The following is a 20,299-nucleotide window of genomic DNA, read 5'->3' as shown; positions in this document are numbered from 1 at the left end:
GTCCGGGCCTGACGAGCTGCAGTTCGGTCTTGTGTGTGTATGAGCCTGGTGACTTCATGTCCTTGACCCTGAAAGACTATAAGCTGTAGGATAGAAGGGAAACCCAGGACCCTGTGCATTGCTTTGAACCAAAGTGTCAGGGCAGCCCAGTGATAATAGAATGGCCATAGAGACAGAGCTTGTGGCTTAAAACTGGATTCTATGGGTATCAACAAATGGAGGATTCAAAGAAGCCACTTAAACCTCCCAGGCTCAGATAGTCCCGCTCCTCACACATCAGGAACACCAGCTTTCACAGACAGCTGCAACATGTGAGTCCTCCAGTGGGAGAGGGAAATCAGAGGAATTTGCCTTTCTAACAAGTTCCCCAATCCAGATGCTGCTGGCTTCCCAAGGCCCCTCTACCAGGTTAGAGAGCAGTGACAGTTACTGGGAGAGGAGACCCTCTGGCCAGCCATGCTGCCTCCAAGTCTTGAGGACAATCCAGGCATGAACTTCTGTGAGCCATCACCCATGCGGAGGCGGGCTTTTCAGGGATGCAGCTGTCTTTGAGTACTACCCGTGGTCAATGCCTCGATTCACTGAGCTTGGGTCAGATCGTTTGGTCTGTTCTGGATGCCCTATCAAGGGTGAATGGATGTTGTGTGCGTCTCCATGTTAATAGCTGTACACACCTTTCCACAGCTCTTTTCTCGGGGGACTTATCCCTTCTCAGAACAGCCCGGTCTTCCTAAAGAGGTTCAATATACTGCTGGGGTCTAATATTTGTTTGGAAAGCTGAAGGTTTGAAGTGCAGTGTGCTGCTGAGGGACAGCAGTGCCCCCAACATAGACCTATGGGATGCTGGGTCCATGTTCCCACCTCACTGCAGGGGACAGAAAGTAAGGGAGGGAGGAAGTAGAGCCAGCTGCCCCCCGAGAATGGTGGGGACTGAGGGGCACAGGGAGTCTGCCTTCTTCAGAAAGGGGAAGATTCCTTCCTTTCCGGGGAGTCTGAGAAACTGCTGCCAGGTGACAAGGCCGTAGCTGAAGAAGAAACGAGGATCCTTAGATGACATCCGGGTGGCAGACCAGGACAAGCCCGAGGCTTGCCAATCGTGAGCTCAGGATCTTGCCCCCACACAGGGCCCAGCAGAGGTAAAAGAAAAACTCTGAGATCATTCCAGAAACAAGATGGCCAACTCCCATGATGGTTAACCTTCACTGTTGACTTAGAATCACCTAGGAGACGCACCTCTAGGTTGAGCTATGAGGGGTTCCCAGAGGCTTTAACTGAGAGGAGAGGCCTACTGTGAATGTCATGGCCTTACACTATGGACTGTGGTCCCGGGCTGGATAAAAAGAAAGTGAGTTGAACTGTAAGTATCGATCTTCCCTCGCCGGGCGCTTCCTGACCACGGCTGCAGCCACCTCAAGTTCCCACTGCCGTGCCCTCCCTGCCCTGATGGACCGTACCCTCAAATCATGACCCAAAATAAACCCTTAAGCCGCTGGGATGGTTTGAATGAAAAAGTTCCCCATAGGCTCACGGACTTGGACACTTGGTCCGAGGTTGGTGATGCTGTCTGTGGTGGTGACAGACGGCCTTCATGGAGGAGGCCGAGCACTGAGTGGGGGAAGACTTTGAGTGCACAGAGCCTTGCCCCACGTCCTGCTCTCTCTCTCTCTGTTTCCTGTGACCAGCCGGCTTCCCGCTCCTGCCATCGTGTCTGCTGCCGAGTCTCTCTTAGCACCGTGAACTCTATACCGTACCACAAGTCAAAATGAGCCTTTTCTTGAGGCTGGAGGGATGGCTCAGTGGTTAAGAGCACTGGCTGCTCTTCCAGGGGACCTGGGTTCAATTCCCAGCATCCACATCACAGCTCACAACTGTCTGTAACTCCAGTTCCAGGGGATCTGATGTTCTCTTCTGACTCTGTAGGCCCCAGACGTGGTATATTCATATACATGCATGCGAAGCACACATACACATAAAATGAAAATAAATACATCTTTAAAAGCAAACAAAGAAAGAAAAAAAAACCCTTTCTTCCATAAGTTGCTTTTGGTTATGGGATTTTCTCACAGTAACAGAAATGTAATTACCAAAGCTGCTTTTGTCCAGTATTTTGTTACAGCCGTGTGAAAAACAACTGATACAGCCCCTTTCTCCAAAGGACGGGTCTAGACTGGCATTTGGCAGTAGGACATTTATTTCATGTCCCTTCTGTACGGGTCCCAGGGCCAGGTAGGGGGGCAGGAGACAAGGAGAGGGATTGCAATAAATAACACGGACAGACAGAGCGCCCTCTAAACAGCTGAGGTTAAAGGAAGATAGGAGCTGTAATGTGGGCGGGGCTTGTTGGCCAGGAGGAACAGCTGGGGAGGAGGGGGAGGCCGGGCCCCAGGACCTCACTGTCTCCTGCCCTGCCCCTTCCTGCCCTCACCCCTAACACTTTGAAGAGGAAGGGAGCCCACAGCCAGTGAGGGCCAGCGAGGGTCCTGCTGGGGGTAAGCCACAGGGCCAGCCCCCAGCTCCGTCACTTGACTCGGATTTCGGCGTACTCAGCCAGCTCCTCCGTCAGGGTGTAGCTGTCCTTGGTGGGTTGTTTTCCCAGGTCTGAGTGAGAATAACTGAGGTCCAGCTCTGGGGGTTCCCCCCGAAGACCCAGCAGCCTCCTCTCAGATCCCAGGCGCCTCTTGCTCTATGGAGGGGAGAAGATGACCATCAGCGGGGTCCTCTCTGACTTTTCCCCATGCAAAGACTGGGGTGCTGGCACCCCTTTCCTCAGGGGCCACCAGCTCAGGGAGCTCCACAGTCAGAGTCCCATTCAGGATGGGGGACCTTGCAAGTGCTGATACCCACTAAGGACACATCTTTTCATTGCTAACCTTGACAATTGCCTAAGAATTCCAGGCTCCAGGGAGCCCGCTGAGAAAGTAACCTTAGGGTGCAGGATTGAACTCAGAACTCCTCTCTAGAAGAAATCTTGGTTGGACAACCCGTTTGGAAAGTCTGCAAGTGCCTGGTCCAGTAAACCTTTCTCTCTTTGGATATGGCACAGGGTCTCCCTCCTCAGTTGAGGAAATCCTGGGGGTGTGACTCCCCACTTCCCAATCTCTCTATCCCTGTCTCCCACCCCACCAGCATTTGGACACACAATAGCACAGTGGCCACAGACAGAAAAAAGGGATCAGCGAAGGGACAGACTAGACGAGGCCGGGGCTGCTGAGCGAGGCTGGGATTAACCAAAGAGAGCCACAGACGCCTGACTGGAACACACACACATGCACACCAACCCCGAGGCCCAGCTAGGGCCCGGAGGCTGGCACACTGAGGCCCCCGGAACCTACCTGGGGCTCTCAGTGACCTTCCCGGGTAGAGACCTCTCTGGACTATTGAAGAAGGAAATGCAGTCACAGGGACAGGCGGGGAGGGCGGGGCTGCCCCGGCCCCACCCCCCAGCCCTCGGGAACAGCCCCAGCAAGGAGTCTCCTCCCCAAACTCACCCCAATCCAGCCCTCCAAACACCCGCCCACGAGGCTGGCGGCCTCCTCCACCCCGCCTCCACTCTCCGCAACCTTGATGATGTGACATTCCCTAGCTAACCAGGACCCGCGGGGGTGTGGCCCTCACCTCATACTTATCAGGTGCCCCGGAGATTCGGAATTCGGGGCTGTACAGGACATGAGGGTTGTCTCCCGCTGAGAAACTGGGGCTCTCTGTGACGTTCTTTCTGCAGGGAGGCACGGCACACCGGTTTTATCGGGTCACCCTCTCCTCACACCCGAGTGGCTCCCTCCCTTCCCTGCTTCCAGGGTTCCCGTGCCTGCTGACAGGTGGAGAGCTTCAAGCAGGCCAGGAGGCTGCCGCATAGAACATGGACAGACGTGTCCCCAGGGAGACTTTCTGCCCTTCCTGCGCGCACAGAACTACCCAGGTTTGCTCACCCCAGCCTCCCACAGTTTCCCATCACCCCACTTCGAGACTCCACATCTCCAGATCATTGTGAAGGGTACTCACTTTCTGCGCGTCTGGGTGATGTAGCACACGATGGCTATCAGGATGGCAAAGGCGACCACGGCGCCCACAGGCCCAATTTTGGCCCACATCAGTCGGTCTAAGGACAGAAGGGGCAGGAACCCTCAGGGCTATTGTTAGGCCTGAGGATGTCTGGGTTCTCAGGACACTCCAGGGTCAGAGCCCAAATTTTTAGGCAGCCTCTGCTCACCAATTACAGAGTGAGCTTTTTTAGTACTGGAGTTTGAACTCTATGATCTCCTAAGCAAATGACTGATCCCTAGGCCCCAGCCCTTCTGGGGGATTCTAGACAGGTGCTCTACCACTGAGCCACACCCCAGCCCCTCACTGGGGGATTCTAGGCAGGTGCTCTACCACTGAGCCTCACCCCCAGCCCCTCACTGGGGAATTCTAGGTAAGTGCTCTACCACTGAGCCACACCCCAGCCCCTCACTGGGGGATTTCATTTACAGTCTTAGTAAATGGCTTAGAACTCATAATTCTTTGACTCGGCCTCCCAGTAGCTGGGATGACAAGTCTGGATAACGTCTTTTGCTATTTTATCGGTCTACATAGCTGGCCCATGCTCAGCGGCTTGATCATCAGCAGGAGTAGGGGTTGAGCAGATCCAAGAGCCCCCCCCCACCTTCCTGTGGCCCCCACCCCCAGATCACATCACTCACGTGCTCCCTGGAAGGGCAGCTCTAGGCTCTGGGTGCCGTAGAGATTCCTGGAGGTACAGATGACCCTGGGTGGGGCCTGGGCCTGCCCCCGCAGTGTGAGGATGCTGGTGAGCAGGAGGCCACTGCGCTCTGAGTACACGAACTCCCTCTCTGTCTCATTCACAGTCACATTGCGGGAAGGCAGCTCAAAGGCCACGGAGGGTTCCGGGTTGGATTTCACCACACACAGGCACTGCACTGTGTCTCTGGCCGCAGCACAGTGTGACTCCAGAAGGATTATGGGGGCAACTGCAAGATTAAAATCAAGGCTAAGGGTGAGATTGGGCCTCCAGGACTCCTTGGTAGGGGCAAGGCCAGGGTGTCCAGAGGTGGGTGAGCTAGCTCTGTGTAGGTTCTGGCCTAGAAACATGGAACTCCCAACCAGTCTGTAACCCTGCCCACTGCATGTTGCCCCTTCAGACTGACCACAACCCAGCAGCAGCATGGGACTTCACAGACCCTGGGAAATGATTAGGTCATCCCCAAGCACAGAAATACACCAGCCTGCACTGAGTATGATAGTGCATGCCTGCCTTTAATCCCAATACTGCTGAGGCAGAGGCAGGTGGGTCTCTGTGAGTTCGAGGTCAGCCTGGTCTACTTAGAGCTCCAGGCCAACCAGAGCTACATAGTGAGACTCTGTCTCAAACAAACAAATCCACCAGCCTAAACCAACACCCCACACTTGTACACACCCTCAGGCCTCCTGTGATCAGTGACAGTCTTTGAAGATTCAAGAGAGAGACAGAGACTTGAGTTTGAAATGACAGGTACCTCAGAAGGACACTCTGAGGTTTCTCACTCCGCACAAGATGGGGGGATCATAGTGCTCCCCCCCCACACAAGTTCTCCTAATAGATACCTTACATGGACCACCATGACATCCAAGGATTCTTTCTTTGCATCCTGACCCATACCAGCCCGGGTGTTTGAAATGCTCCTTGTAAGACTCTCCTGCCTCTGCCACTGAGGTGACTCCAGCCTTGCTATGACAAAACAACTATTCTCCCATCTGCACCGTCTCTAACTTTGGCCATGGACTCTCGTTGTGGTTGGGGTGATGTTTTCCAAAAGGGACCCATGGGCTTTGGCCATTTGAGCATCCACGCTATAGCCTCCTTTGGCAGTGTCCTTCCCTCTTCCCTGGCCCTGACGATGCCCCCCACTGGCTTCCTCTCCTGGGAACCCCTGGAATCCCCATCCCCTTCACTCCCACCAACATCCCCCTCCACCCCAGGTTACTTGGTTGAGCCTTGCTTCCGCAGCTTTGATTACACACGGAGTCTAGAATGGTTTTTTTCCTTTCATTTTTCTAGGATAGAAGTCATATTACAATGTTGAATGAGTCTTTTGGTTTGTTTGCTTTTGTTTTTTTGAGACAGAGCCTTGTTATCTAACTCTGAATAGCCTGGAACTCTCTGTGGTTTTCTGTCTCCCAAGTGCTGGGATTTCCAGGCTTGAGTCACCATGCCCAGCTAAATTATTCAGTGTGTGTGTGTGTGTGTGTGTGTGTGTGTGTGTGTGTGTAAGAGAGAGAGAGAGAGAAAGTTGTGCATATATGTGCAGTTGTCCATGTATAGATACATGCACATGTGGATGCCAGACACTGGTGTCTTTCTATCACTCTCTACTTATTTTTTGAGACAGGGTCTCTCACTATACTAGAGGTCATCATCTGGCTGGCCAGCAAGTCCTTGGAATCCTCCTGTCTCTGCTCCCAGTACTAGGATTACAGGTGTCTGCCATCCCACACGGCCCATGGCTTTCTTTGTCTTTTCTTCAAACATGGGGGCATGTGATTTGAACTTGGTCCCTCATGCTTGTACAGGAAGCACGTAACACACTGAGCCACTTCCCCAGCCCCTAACGTATGCTTTTAAAACTGTGTTCATTTGTCATCAACTACCTGACACCTCTCTGCTGCCTCTAGACCAGTGCTGAGTGAATTCTGCTCACACAGGCAAAAGACCATCAGCTCACCGACTCTACCCACTTCCGAGCACCGAGGAATGTGCCAGTAACAGTGATGGGCAGAAAGTCACAGGAGCAGATAAATCTGCACCAGAGGGGAGCGATTGCAGCTGGCGCCTCAATGCATCTGTCTCTAAGCCTGCAAAGGTAAAACTGATGGGCCCCAGGTACACTCTGCTCCAAGTAATCAACCCAGCCCAGAGGAAAAGAATAACACCAAATCTGAACTAAAAAAGAGAGGATTCTAGAATATTTCTGAAAGACTGGTGACAAGTGCCCTCCAGATGCTAGAGTGCTGGTGCCCTAGCTGTGTGTGTACTCAGTATCTTTTCAGCTTCTCAGAAGTTCCAGATGCTAGAGTGCTGGTATCCTAGCTGTGTGTGTACTCAGTACCTTTTCGGCTTCTCAGAAGTTCCAGATGCTAGAGTGCTGGTATCCTAGCTGTGTGTGTACTCAGTATCTTTTCGGCTTCTCAGAAGTTCCAGAAAAATTATACAACCCTTTGGCATGATTCAAACAATGGAGAGTTTTGGGGGTGCCTGGCTTTGGCATCCCAATTCTGCCATCTACTGGCTGAGTGTGGCCAGTGAGCCTTCAAGATGGGTACATAAAGGTGGGGGGACTTTTGGGTTTGGGTTTTTTTGAGTCAGAGACGTGTGTGTGTGATAGATAATGCCCAACACTGTGGAACTACCTGGGAAGGGAGTCTCAGTGAGGGGCTGTGCGGGATTTTGATTAATTGAGTTCATTGAAGAAGGAAGACTCACTCTGAAAGTGAACAACATCGGTTCATGAGGCCATCTGTCCCCTGACACACACTGAATGAAAAGGAGAGAGAGGACTGAGTCTGGCATTAACTCAGGGCTCTCTGCTCCTGGCTGTGGATGTGATGTGACCAGCTCCTTCAAGTCCCTGTTAACATGATGTTCCCACAATGATGGGCTGTAGCCTGGAAACATGAGCTAAATAAACACATCTCCCCTAAGTTGCTTTCAGGAGAGTATTGTATCAACAACAAAGAAAATTAAGATGGCCAGGCTGGCCTCAGGCTCCCTAGGTAGCCAAGGTTTAACTTCTGATTCTTCTGCCTCCGCCTCCTGACTGCTGGAATTTGGGGGTTGGGAGAGTGCCGACATGCCGGGCACATGCAACACTGTAAATACAACCCAGGGCTTCATACATGCTAGCTAAGCACTCTACCAACTGAGCTACACCCCAAGTCCCTGGAGAAGGGGATGTACTGTTAGCTCACAAGAGGCTATGGGGCTCCGGAGACAGGTGAGTGAGCATGTATGAAATGCTCAGCGTCCCTACCAAGCACTTACATCTGTAGAGATGAAGCATCTAGCAGAGGCAGCACATAAAGCTTTGGCTGTAGGTGACAAATACCCAGGCTTGAGTCCCAGGAAAAGCCAGGGGGACAAGACGATGGGGTCTAAGGATGCAGAGGACACTTTCCTTTCATCCTCACAGTCAGTTATGAGGTGCTTTCGCCATCTTTTTGCAGAAAAAGGAGCTGGGACTGGGGGCGTGGCTCAGTGGTAGAGCCTGACATGCATAAATAAGCCCTGGATTCCATCCTCAGCACTGTAAGAGGTGCAGATTAGAGGTCAGCACTGCAAGCCAGGCAAAGCTGAGGAGGAAGCCTGGGGAACTGGAAACAAGGAGATGGCATTCCTTGTTGGGAAATTTCTGGAAAGCTGGAGGAAGAGGAGTCACAGCTAGGACTCGGCTGCTAACCTCCTGTAGTGACACAGGCATAGGGCTGGGCAGAGGGGAAGGAGTCTTCCACAGAGAGGCCAGGCCAGGTGCTAGTTGGCAGTGTAGTAATTACTTTCACTTCCAAGACATTAGCTTATCCATGTGTCCTTAGCATGCCCCTGACTGTGCTGTGTCTGCTAATAAGCTTGGCGGCTCCTTGCTCCCATCCCCCACCTCTCAAGAGCACATCGCAACGGCTCAGTCGGCAGCGTTTGAGCTAAGGGTGGTCAGCTCTAGGCAGTACAGAGCAGAGTCAGGCCACCTGAGTCTGATTCTCAAAATCTGCTATTTCTTAGCTGCACGGCCTTGGGCAAGTGTCCTCACCTCTCTGGGCCTGAGTTTCCTTCTCTGTAAGATAGGCATTGGTGTCATGAAGATGAAATGGGACCCTGAGTATAGCACATCCAACAGTGTCTGGTACCTAGCAATGCTCTCCATTTTAATTACCATTTTAACTGCACAGTTTTAACTGTAACCACCGGATCCTGAAACCCCTCGATCAAAAGCTCTCTTTACTCCCAGGATGCAGTTAGCATGGGTTCAGCTTCTCTGCTGTTCCCCATCCTTATCAGGGAGCAGGGGCAGGCAAAGCAGGCCCTGACTGGGATGCAAGGGGGCCTCCCAATTACCCAGGTGTCCCCACTGAGCCCAATGGTGGAAGCGGTGGGGGAGGGGCACTCACACTCCACAGATAGGTTGAAGGCAGTGGCGGTCTGGCCGTACTGGTTCTCAGCCACACACCAGTACTCCCCATCATCCTCCGGCGTCACTGCAGGGAGTTCCAGCTGCAGCTGACTCTCATAGATGACTGTAGCCAGGATCTGCTTCTCCTTGAAGATGGTAAGAATGGGGTCTGGGTTGCTCTGTGTGGAGCACAGGATGGAGACAGTCTCCCCCTCTACGGCCACCACTGTTCCATTCACCGTGGGTTTCCTAGGTGCATCTGGGGGAAGACAAAATATCAGAACCCATGGGAACTGCTCTACTTGCTAGCAGGCCAATTCCCACCACCAAATGTGACCCCTGACACTTCAAATCTACAGCATCCATCCAGAATGGCATGGCTTGTCATTCTGCAGACAGAGAGATTGCCCTTTTTTATTCTTTTTTAAATGCTGTTTATTTGTTTATTTGCTTTTGAGACAGGCTCTTGCCATGTAGCCCTAGCTGACCTTTTACTTCACTATATAGTCCAGATTGACCTTGAACTCATGGCAATCCTCCTGCCTTAGCCTCCTGAGTGTTGGAATTACATCTGTGGCCTGGGAGCTTGTCTTTGGATGCGAGCACTGCCTACCCCTTCCCAGCTGTGCAGACTTGTGTCTTAACCCTGGGACTCATTTTTCCCATCACAAAAATGAACTTAATAATCCCAGCTTCACAGAACAGGGGTGATCATCCAACATGTGATGAGACCCTTATAAGTGACAGGCATGGTTCCAGCTGAGCAATGCCCCGTGGGAAGGTGCTATGGGAGGAAATAAAATACATTTTCAGCCAGAGGATTTGTGCTTAAGAAACAAAAGCTTGGGGAGGAGGAATTAGGTGGTCATGGTTCTAAGCAGGATGGTGAAGAAGTCTTGAGGGAACTGAGCAGGAGGCGGAGGGGATGCCAGGGCAAAGAGCATGTGTGTGAAGCAGTTGGGAAGTGCTGAGTGAACATTGGCTGTGACTGTCTTTATTATCCCCAGCCCTGGGCACTTTGCCTCAATACATATTTGTGAATGAATGAATGAGTACATGCATGAATGGGCTGTGCTTGGTTCTCAGTTAAGTGTCCCGCTCTGACAGCATCCCTCTCCAATTACAACCAGGTCTGTGCAATGGGCTCATTGATGCCTGGGGTCTCCTCGGCCCTCCCATTAAACTTCAACTGGGCTAGCCAGATGGCTCAGCCAGTAAGGAAACTTGCTGTCAAGCCTGATGACCTGAGCTGAATCCCTGGGACGCATATGGTAAAAAGTCAAGACTGAACATCCACACAGCATCCTGGAATGTACAACCCCTCCCACGACCCCCGTCACACAAATAAAAATTAAATAAATGCTAAAAACTTTAGCTACAACTGTCCTTATTTTTAAATGCAAATAAGTCCCTGGTGTTTAAGGCTGGTCCTTCTGAGTGAAGTCTTTCCCAATGTCTGTTTCTGCAGGGCTGTATGGGTGCCCCGGGTCGGGGGACTCACACATGACGCTCAGCTCCACGGTGCGGTTGTCCTGGCCATAGGCGTTCTCTGCCAGGCAAGCATAGACGCCGTCCTCCCCCGGTGTCACCTCCTCCAGATCCAGGTACAGGCTCTCGGCCACTGCCTCGCTCAACACCGTCCCGTCCCGCATCCAAGTCAGCAGCGGCAGAGGGTTGCTGTCAGCCCCACATAGCAGGCTGACGTGGGAGCCCTCAATGGCCTCCACGGAGGAATTCATCTCCACAATCACTGGGGGGTCTGAGGCCCGGGATAAGGCGGAAGGTCAGAGTCAGATCCAGACCCGCTCCACCAGCCCAGGTCCCGCCCTCAGGTCCCACCTTACAGGCAGGCCCCTTCTCTGGGTCCTACCCCTCCAGGACCTACCAACCAGACCTAATTCTACCCTAGGCCCCCATCCCTCCCAGCGTGCTCAAACAGCCGAGGTCCCGCCCCAAGCCCCACCCTCCAGGTACCACCCACCAGACAGGTCCCACCCCCAACACACCGCCTACCAACAAGGCCCCGCCCCAGTCCCCACCCATCCAAGCCCCTCCCACAGTCACCCTACCCGACCACTCCCTGTCTCGACTCTTCCAGGCCCCGCCCCTGCCCCAACCCGCACCCAGGCTCACACTTGACATCCAGGCTGGCGTAGCCCTCGAACTGCAAGGTGGTATTGGGAAAGGCAGCCTGGCAGCCCAACCGGTGGCCGTTGGCCTCTCTAGTGGGCACGAAGTGCAGCAGCGACACCTGCACCCAGGTGCCTTCATCCTCACGCAGCCGACCCAGCACAGTGGGCTCCCCCAGCCCCTCGTGACCCAACCAGCTCAGCTCTGGACGCAGCTCCGGGCAGTTGTCCGGCACCATACAGCTGACCTCCACTTCACTTCCTGCCACCACCTCCGGGGGCACCACGATGTTGGGGGTGTCTGTGTATGAGGTAGAGGAAAAGGAGGGTTCTGGAAGCTGCAGCCCCAGGCTGTAGTCACGCCTACCTTGCCCAGCTCCACTCCTGGAACTTTATCCCTCTGAGTCGCCAGTGCCCCACAGCTACACCCTTCCCTGGTGTCGCACCTCCCCCACCCACACCACCCTGACCCTAAGCACTTCACAGAGCAAGCCAGGACGCTAGAATAAAGCGACAACAGTACTGAAAGAATGCTGTCGCTACGCTCGCTTTGCATCTGAAGACGTTGAGGCCACAGTTAGGGCAGCATAAAGGCTTTGGCCCCTGCCTCTGCGGCATCTGTGAATTCTGTTCCATTAGATTCCTCTCTGGTCCCTGTATGTATCCCCTACCTGGGCTGCTGGCTCGGAGGGGAAGGGGAGCAGTTGGCAGGGTGCAGTGTGTGTGTGTGAGTGTGAAGTATTGTCCTGGTTGGGTTTGTGTTGACATGAGTCATCTGGGAAGGGGAACCTCAACTGAGAAAACGGCTCTATCAGCCAGGGCGCCCTGCAGGTACGTCCGCGAAGCATTTTCTCGGTTAATGATCGATGTGGGAGGATTTAGCCATTGTGAGCAGGGCCATCTTTAGGCAAGTGGTCCTGGAAGGTATGAGATAAGTTGCAGGATGTGAGACTGAGGAGCAAGCCAGTAAGTAGCAATCCTCTGTGGTCTGAGTTCAGTTCCTGCCTCCAGGAGGCCTTGAGTCCCTGCTCTGGCTTCCCTCAGTGGTGAACTCTGACCTGAGCATTAACTGTAATATGCTCCGCCCTCCCATGTTGCTTTTGGTCACTGGGTTTATCACAGCAATAGAAAGCAAATTAAGACAAGTATATTATAGGAGTGAGGAGCTGGCGTGTTTTGTGGACGCCATGTGCATGGTTTGTGTGTGTGATGCATGCATGCCCTGGTGTGCTGCGTGTGTGGCATGGTCTCTTTCTATGTTAAAGCTGTAGTCTGGCTACCCACAAAGACCAAATACTGCTGGGAAACATAGCCTAAGATCCCTAATTAGGGAAGCTTCTCATAAATCAGGCAGTGGGAGTCCCTGAAGCCAGGAAGGGGCTTCTGTTTTAATTGCCAAACCTGGCCATAGCTACCTGCAGATTTTTTTCCCCTTTTCTTCCCTCCCCTGCAAACACAGTTTTGAGGCTTGACTCTTGGACCTCATACATGTAGTTAACATTCTACCACTGAGCTACATCCTCAGTCTGTGTTGTCAGACTTGAGGCAGACACCATCACCCACTAAGCCATTTTGTGACACACACACACACACACACACACACACACACACACACACACACACACACACACCGTCATATTAGGAATAGAACCATGCAAGGCTAGGACAAGAATTTGGCTGTTACCCGGAGACCTCCAGTGTTGGTTTCTATGGCAAACTGTGCCTGACAGCAATGGTCCTGTGTCTACCAGCCAGAGCTTAGATCTGGTACTGCAAACCGCTCCCAGCCTTAAAACCGCGACCCACCAGCTGTCACACTGTTCTTAGCTCTGCCTCACATGAGAAAACTAAGATCCAGCAAGTGTAATCAAGGCACCCGAGGTCACCCAACTAAGGCAGGCATCTAGAGGCCTCACCCCTGACCCCGGGTCCCCTCTGTCTTTAGCTCTAGATGTCTCTAGAAGAATAAGAGCAACCTCAGAGGGTCACCAGACTACTCAGGGCCCGATTTGTTTATGTCTGTCATCCATGTGACCCACGTGGGCACTGGGGTTTGCATCCAGCAAAATCGACCTCTTCTGGGTCTGAGCTGGTGGCACAGGGGCCGAGGACACCCACCTGCTCCTCCCTCTCCTACCCAGCCTTGCTGCAGCCCCCCCCCCCAGCCCACTCAACCCTGGGGGACCCACTCACTGATGATGTCCAGGACGCTGTGCTCTGAGAAGGTGTACTGGTTATAGCCGCCCAGGTCCCCTCGGAAATAGTATTTGCCCCCCAGCTCGGGGCTGAGTGTGCTGAGAAGCAAGGTGCAGTTGCGTAGACCCAGGTCTCCCAGCAGGCGGCTGCGGCCCTGGAAGCTCTCGTGGACCACTTGTGTGCGGGACTTGAAGACCACCGGTGGGTAGTTCTTGGGGTAAGGACTGTTGAAATACCAGACGCCGTGGACCACAGCCGGCCGGAGCTCATCAGGAAAGTCGAAGCGGCACGGGATGGAGACACATGTGCCCTCAAAGGCAGAGATGGATGAGGGCATCCAGGCACCCCAGTGGCCTCCTCGAGAAGCTAGAGGTGGGCAGGAGCACAGACGTTGAGGGACAGAGCCCACTGCATTATCTCTAACAGTTCCCAACATGGGCCACTGGACTGGGGTGTTGGGGCTGGGACATATCTCCCAGCCATTACCTGAAATCATTATCCAGAACAGAGGCAGTGTGGTGAGGAAGATCATCTTGTCCAGCAAGTGAGCGAGCTGCGGCTGAAGAGGAACAAGAGTGAGTTGTTGTGGTTGCTGCTGCTTGCTTTTCCGAGACAGGGTTTCTCTTGGATCTCACTCTGTAGACCAGGCTGGCCTCGAACTCACAGAGATCCGCCTGCCTCTGCCTCCTGAGTGCTGGGATTAAAGGCGTCTGCCACCAGCAGCTAACAGTGAGTTTGGAAAAGGCCACAGGAGGTTATCTGCTGTTGTCATTTATAAATGCCAGGCTTCTCGTTCTGCAGTGACCCCACATTCTGCTCATCAGAGCTGGCTGCTGGAAGATGGGCACAGCTCCCAGGCTTAAAGCCAGTCACCCAGGGACGTTGAGCAAGCTGCCCAAAGTTACCCAGCCCAAGCAGGGGCCCTGACACCTCATTCCTGACCCCAGTTCTCCCCTGCTCTTAGCCCCAGATGTCTCTAGAATAATAGGAGCAACTGTTCTTCAGTGGGCAGCCAGATCCTTTAGGGCTCTGTTTGGCTCATGTCCGTCATTCTCATAGCTCAAGTGGGCACTGGGCTTACAACTCTGGTGCCTGTGAGGTGGGTGCAATTACTGTTTACATCTCAAGTCCTGAGGGGTACAAAGCTTGCCCAAGATCACACCACAGCGGCTCTGCAGACTCTGCGGCGGCCAGGCTGTGCTGTCTCTGGGTGGTAGTGGCAGGTTAACAATGACCTAAGCACCATCATGCCTGCTTCTCCACCTCTCAGAGAGCGCTAGGCAAAGGCGGAGCCAACACTCCTGTAGTCAGAAGTGGGTTATCGGGCACAAGAAAACATGGGTATTTTACCCATTACCTCAGTCTCCCTGAGTTGGAAATATCTCCTGATTCCACTTGAAATGGCCAGTCAACCTAGAACACAAGTCAGACAGGAGTTAGGCGTGAAGGCCTGAGCACCCTCCACCCCGCTCTTCCGTGTGTACTACGGGCTGTGTCCCTGTCGTAAGAACATCCATGTGGTCTCTGGTACCCACGGATACCCAGGATGCTCCCACAAGCCTCAAAGATGCTGTACCACAACAACACCCCCCACAAAAGCTGGGGTGTGGGAGAACTGTGGGGAGGGGAGGAGTGGGTGAGGAGTGGGGAGAAGGAGCAGATGAGGCCTGGGGGTGGCAGGCAGGGACCCAGCCTCATCAATGACTGGGTTTCACAACATCAGCATTCCCAGCATGCCGTGTGAATTCCTGCCGCCCTCTCCCACCCGCAGCGGGCCCTGGGTGTCCCCACCCTCACCAGAGGCCAGTGACCAATACAAAAGAGCCCTGTTCCCCTGGGGGTGTGGGTGCCCCATCCTAGGGACCTCCTGGGGGTAGGTGGGGCATGAGTGAGAACTTGGTCGCTCCTGACTGGGCTCTGCGAGGGTCCAGGAAGAGCCAGAGGTGATGGCCTCTTGGCCCCCCGCTGCTCTGTGGGTCGCTTGGGACTGGAGCCAGGATTTTGAAGTGGCTGCTCCCCCCCAGCCCACCCCGCCTTGACTGCCCTCTTCCCACAGATGCAGACACATGCCCAGAAACATGCAAACGCTGGTAGGAAATGTGACAGCCAGGAAGAACAGACTCACACAATGGCGAGTCGGAGATTCGTGAGGACACATCGCTGCCCTGAGACCCCTGTTTCTACAGAGAAGCATCTGTGCACAGTGCAGAGACCACCTGACTGCCCTCAGTTTTCGACATGCATGCCCGGCAGTCATGGCTCTGACTGTCATGCTCACAAGTCACAAGGACCTGCACACACACTGAGGTGTGACTACGGAGCTCCCCACCCAGACACATCTATGGGCGCAGGGCAGCCGTGGCTGGAAGGACCTGAAGATACCCAGAGGTGAGAACCAGCAGATTCAATGTAGGCAGATGGGTCATAGAGGCATGCACACCATGCATTCTCTACTGGGGCAAATGGTAGTCTTGGGGTGGGGTCCCAAGCAGTCCCAGCTGGGACGCTGATTTGAAGCTTGCTAAAGAATCACAATGCTAGTATTTCTAAAACAAGCAGCCCCCATATCTGTAGTGTTAAATTTCCACTGGAGAAGCCAGGCATAGTGACAGCACACCTCTTATCCCAGAACATGGGAGGGGAGGCAGGAGGATCAGGAGTTCAAAACCAGCTTGGGCCACCTTGGCAAGTTGGAGGTTAGCCTGGGCTACTCGTGGCCCTATTTCAACAAACGAAAACAAATCCAAGGGAGGGGTGAAGACAGAAAAAACACACCTGCAAATCTCTTTAGAGAGAAGGATAATGAAAAGGAGTTGAGGGCACCCCAGACGGATGCAAGGGGGAGGTGGACGAGAGTGCCTCACCCTCTCACCCTCACCGCGTACCCAGGTGTTCAGAGCCTGCTGGACTCACCCTCCTCCACACGGTGGCTTTAAGGACCTAATGCCTCTGCATCCTTCCCTTCTCCCTCAGCCCAGATCACTGTCCCATCTCTCCCAATTTTGGGAGCCCCAGGGGAGCTGGCACTGCAGAAGCTGCCCCCATCATGAGGTGTGTCCATGACTGAGGTCCCCTTGTCTCTTCTTCTCAAAGCCCCATCGCTGTCCCCACTCACCACTGTCTCCACTAAGATCCCAATCCGTTACAAAGCGACACCTTGCCCCATTCAAAATGAGTGACCCTCCAGTTCACAGTGACACTCCTCAGCTTCTTGGCACACCTGACCTTGCACACACCCTGGCTCCCAGTGCTCCCGACCCCCTGGGGGCGGTTTGCCCCTCCTTCACCTTAGCTCTCTCTGCCTCAGTACTCACTTGGATGGTCTGGCTTCTGCACCCTCTGCTCCGCTGGCCCGGCTCACAGTCCCTTGGCTTCCCAGGGTCTAGGCCCCCACTTGCCAGCCCCTCCTCTCCCCCCGGGTGCCAGGGGCCGCCTGCCTCCAGGGCCCAGCTCCTCCCTGCCCTCGGGGGAGGGGGGCACAAAGGGGCCCTTGTCACCACAAAGCTGGGACCGGGCAGCCTGACGCCTGGGTCCTACCAGCTCCTTCCTAGAGAAGATGAGGGTCTGCCTGCCTTGCTCCTCCCCCTTCCTCCATTCATACACACCCTAATTTGGGAATTGAGGAGGTAGGAGTGGCCTCATGTTTCTGAAAGTTCCCTGTTGAAAGGTGAGACCTCTTGTCTTCGAGGAATTGGTGGCAACATTAAGTGTGATCTTGGTCCCAAGAGGCCAATGGAGCCCGGTTGCCAGGAGGAGGGGATACAACCTCTCCTCCTTTGGCTCCACAGTCACCTCCACCACCTTGAGTCACCTCTATAGGGTGCTTCCCCTCCTGGTCTGTTTTCTCCTTGACATTTCTTGTCCTCTGAATGACCATAGCCTCTGTCTCTTGACAAGGCCCTTGAGGACAAGGGCCGTCCGTGTTGTTCTGAGTCTCCACCGGTTAACAGTGCTTGCATATGGTCTGCTAACGCCCTATGGCATTTGGGACTCAGAGATGTTTTCTTATCCCTCGTCCCTGGAAAGATGTCCCACCCCATCCTTCCCAAGCCCAGCCCTGCTCCTCCAGAAGCACAGCACTTAATGCTGGAGGCAGCAGCTTCTCCTCTTAGAAGTTATGCTTATTGATTTACTTATTTAGGTTTATGTTGTGTGTATGGATTTTTTTGTTGTTGTTGTTATTGTTTTGTTTTGTTTTGCTTGGGACAGGGTTTCTCTGTGTAGCTTCGGAGCCTATCCTGGAACTCACCCTGTAGCCCAGGCTGGCCTTGAACTCACAGAGATCTATCTGCCTCTGCCTTCCGAATGCGGGGATTAAAGGCATGGGCCGCCACTGCAGCCAGGCTGTATGGGTGTTTTGTTTGTCTGCATGTCTGTCCATGCACCACTTGTGTGTTTGGTGCTCATGGAAGTCAGATGAGGCATCCGACCCCCTGGATCTGAAATTACAAACGGTTGTGAGCCAACACGTGGTTGCTGGGACCTGAACCCAGGTCCTCTAGAAGAACAGCCATGCTCTTACCCGCTGAGCTGTTTCTCCAGCTCCTTGTTTGTTCATTTCTATCCAGTTCATTAGAAAGCCAGAAGCAGGGGCTGGAGAAATGATTGAGTGGGTAAGAGCACTGGCTGATTTTCCTAGAGGATCTTGGTTCAATTCCCAGAACTCACACAGTGGCTCACAATCGTGTGTAACTTCAGTCCCAGGGGATCCAACGTCCTCTTCTGGCTTTAGTGGGCACCAGGTATACATGTGTGTGGTGCATAGATATGCATGCAGGAAAACACCCATAATCAGAAGATAAAGATAATAACAAGTAAAAAAAATTAAGGCCAAAAGCTTTGATTTTGAAACAGATTCTCACTGTGTAGCTCTGGCTGGCCTAGAACTCACTCTGTAGACCAGTCTGGCCTCAAACTCAGAGATCAGCCTGCCAAGTGTGAAGGTTAAAGACCTCCACCACCATGCCTGGCCTGTTTGTTTTTGAGACAGGGTCTCATGAAGCCCAGAATTACCTCAAACTCACTGTGTATTCCAGGATGTTTGTTTGCTTAGTTGGTTAGTGTGTGTGTGGATTTGTAACTGTACCTCAGCTGCATGTGGAGGTCAGAGGACAACCTGTGGGAATCCCTTCTCTCCTCTCATCATGCAGGCCCCAGGGAGCCAGCTCAGGCTTGGTGTCCAGCACTGCTACCCACTGAGCTTTCTTGCTGGCCCACTCCTCCTCCCTCCCTCCCTCCCTCCCTCTCTCCCTCCCTCCCTCCCTCCTTCCCTCCCTCCCTCTCCCCCTCCCTCCCTCTCCCTCTCCCCCTCCCTCCCTCTCCCTCTCTCCCTCCCTCCCTCTCTCCCTCCCTCCCTCTCCCTCCCCCCCCCTTCCCCAGGTCTCTTTAATTTTTTTCTTTGAGGCTGTCTTGATATATAGTGCAGGCTGACCTCCAGCTCATTTTGTAGCCCAGGCTAGCCTTGATACAACATACCCAAGTCTCCAGAGTGCTGGTATTATAGTGCTGGCCTCTGACCCTCCATTTAAAAACTGTCCTTTCTTTCCATAAAGTTCAACATGACTGAAGCTGGCCACCTTGCCCTTCGGGATTCTCTCTGGTCCTTCTTCTTGTCTAGCTTGGAGCCGTGAGAGAACAGGCGTCCCACAGAAGCCTGCCTGTGTATTTGTTTGGATCTTTAAAACAAGGCTTTTGTGCACACACGGCTGTGATGGCTCCCTGAGCTGGGTGAGGATCCTCTGGGTGTGGAGTCCACAGTGGTCCTAATCAGGCATGCTCGGGCAGCGTGGTTGAGGTGGCATGGCACACAAGGAGTTTTACTGCCCTGCAGAGGCCAGAGTGGCGGGGAGTGGGGGTGGAGAGTCCTCTTTTCCAGGAGTGAGGGCAGGGGAATCCCTTAGACTAGGGGTCAGATCAGGAGTCAGGAAGACTGGATTTGGGGGGAGTGCCACCCCCACCTCAGGCTTCATGATGTCAGACTCTGCCCGTGCCTTTCCCAGCCTGAGACAATGGTCCATTGAAAGTGGGGTGGGGCTTGAAAGCCTAGGTTCCGGAGAAGAGAGAGCCCTGGTGCCTGGACTTCGGGGGTAGATATGAAGATTCTAGGGTGCCCTGTGCCACAGGTGTCCAACCACACCAGTGTCACTGAGTTGGTGTTCCTGTGCAGAGGGGGTAGTCTGTCGGTTCCAGGTATGAACTGGAGGCAGTCCCTAGAGAAGGGAAACGGGCAGGTGAGTCCCATTGAGAGTCTGGTGTTGAGCCAGGGGACTGGGCGGGGCCCACCCATGACAGTGGAATGGATGGAATGGGAGCCAGAGAGGGGCTGGGTAAGGGGCTACCTGTCACAGATCAGCCGATGCCTTCAAGAAAACAGGTATTCAGTCTGCAAGGGCTGGGCGCCGGGGACACATTTCCAAACGAGAATGTATTATGTCATATCCTTTCAGGCTTCGATTTCAGAGTCAAGTTGCCAGCAGGGTTACTTCCTATTGAGTTCAGAGAGGAGGATCTACCCCAGGCCCCAGCCTCCCAGCCCCTCACCCCCCAGCCCCTCCACAACCCAGCCCTGGACTTGGAGGTTTGCATATTCACACAGAGCTCTACTTGGATCTGTCTTTGTTCAAATCTCCCCTTTCGCCAAGACATCAATCATATTGGATTAGAGCCCACCATTATGGTCCATCTTAACTGCCACCCTCAGGGAAGACCTCTCACCAAAGCCAGCTGTGGTGGCACACACCTGTAATCCCAGCACTTGGGAGATGGAGGCACTTCACTCTCCTCCTCAGCTGCATTAAACCCTGTCTTATCCTCCCTCCCTCAAAAGAGACCCCATCT

General features: G+C 53.6%; 1 protein-coding gene across 6 annotated transcripts; it reads right to left on the bottom strand.

The window, feature by feature from the left end:
* Window positions 1-2,168: 2,168 nt before the first annotated feature.
* Window positions 2,169-19,120, bottom strand: Mag (myelin associated glycoprotein). Of its 6 annotated transcripts, none has more exons than XM_076546685.1 (12): window positions 18,938-19,120; window positions 14,820-14,875; window positions 13,949-14,021; window positions 13,460-13,828; window positions 11,271-11,567; window positions 10,639-10,896; window positions 9,136-9,396; window positions 4,683-4,970; window positions 4,003-4,099; window positions 3,616-3,715; window positions 3,333-3,374; window positions 2,169-2,683 (listed from the first exon to the last, which is right to left on the bottom strand). In XM_076546685.1, exons 3-11 carry the CDS (start codon window positions 13,992-13,994, stop codon window positions 3,342-3,344), a joined length of 1,749 nt encoding a protein of 582 aa, XP_076402800.1. In that variant the 5' UTR covers window positions 13,995-14,021; window positions 14,820-14,875; window positions 18,938-19,120; the 3' UTR covers window positions 2,169-2,683; window positions 3,333-3,341. The 6 variants fall into 6 exon arrangements, with proteins under 6 accessions (XP_076402800.1, XP_076402712.1, XP_076402747.1 ...); XM_076546597.1 differs by lacking the exon at window positions 18,938-19,120 and adding an exon at window positions 16,777-16,870; XM_076546632.1 differs by lacking the exon at window positions 18,938-19,120 and adding an exon at window positions 16,578-16,782.
* Window positions 19,121-20,299: the final 1,179 nt, after the last annotated feature.

This window comes from Peromyscus maniculatus, chromosome 1 (assembly GCF_049852395.1).
Source record: "Peromyscus maniculatus bairdii isolate BWxNUB_F1_BW_parent chromosome 1, HU_Pman_BW_mat_3.1, whole genome shotgun sequence".
Lineage (NCBI taxonomy): Eukaryota > Metazoa > Chordata > Mammalia > Rodentia > Cricetidae > Peromyscus > Peromyscus maniculatus.
Note: the sequence above shows the minus strand (reverse complement) of the source record. Positions and strands in the feature narration are given on the sequence as shown.

Bases quoted from the DNA above. Each gene is read 5' to 3' on its own strand.
- Mag (XM_042268225.2), bottom strand. From the start codon at position 13,994: ATGATCTTCCTCACCACACTGCCTCTGTTCTGGATAATGATTTCAG. The intron at 4,100-4,682 runs GTGAGTGATGTG...TTCTGTCCTTAG, and splicing joins GCTGCCCTTCCAGGGAGCAC to ACCGACTGATGTGGGCCAAA. The intron at 3,716-4,002 runs GTGAGTACCCTT...GCCTCCCTGCAG, and splicing joins ATCACCCAGACGCGCAGAAA to AAAGAACGTCACAGAGAGCC.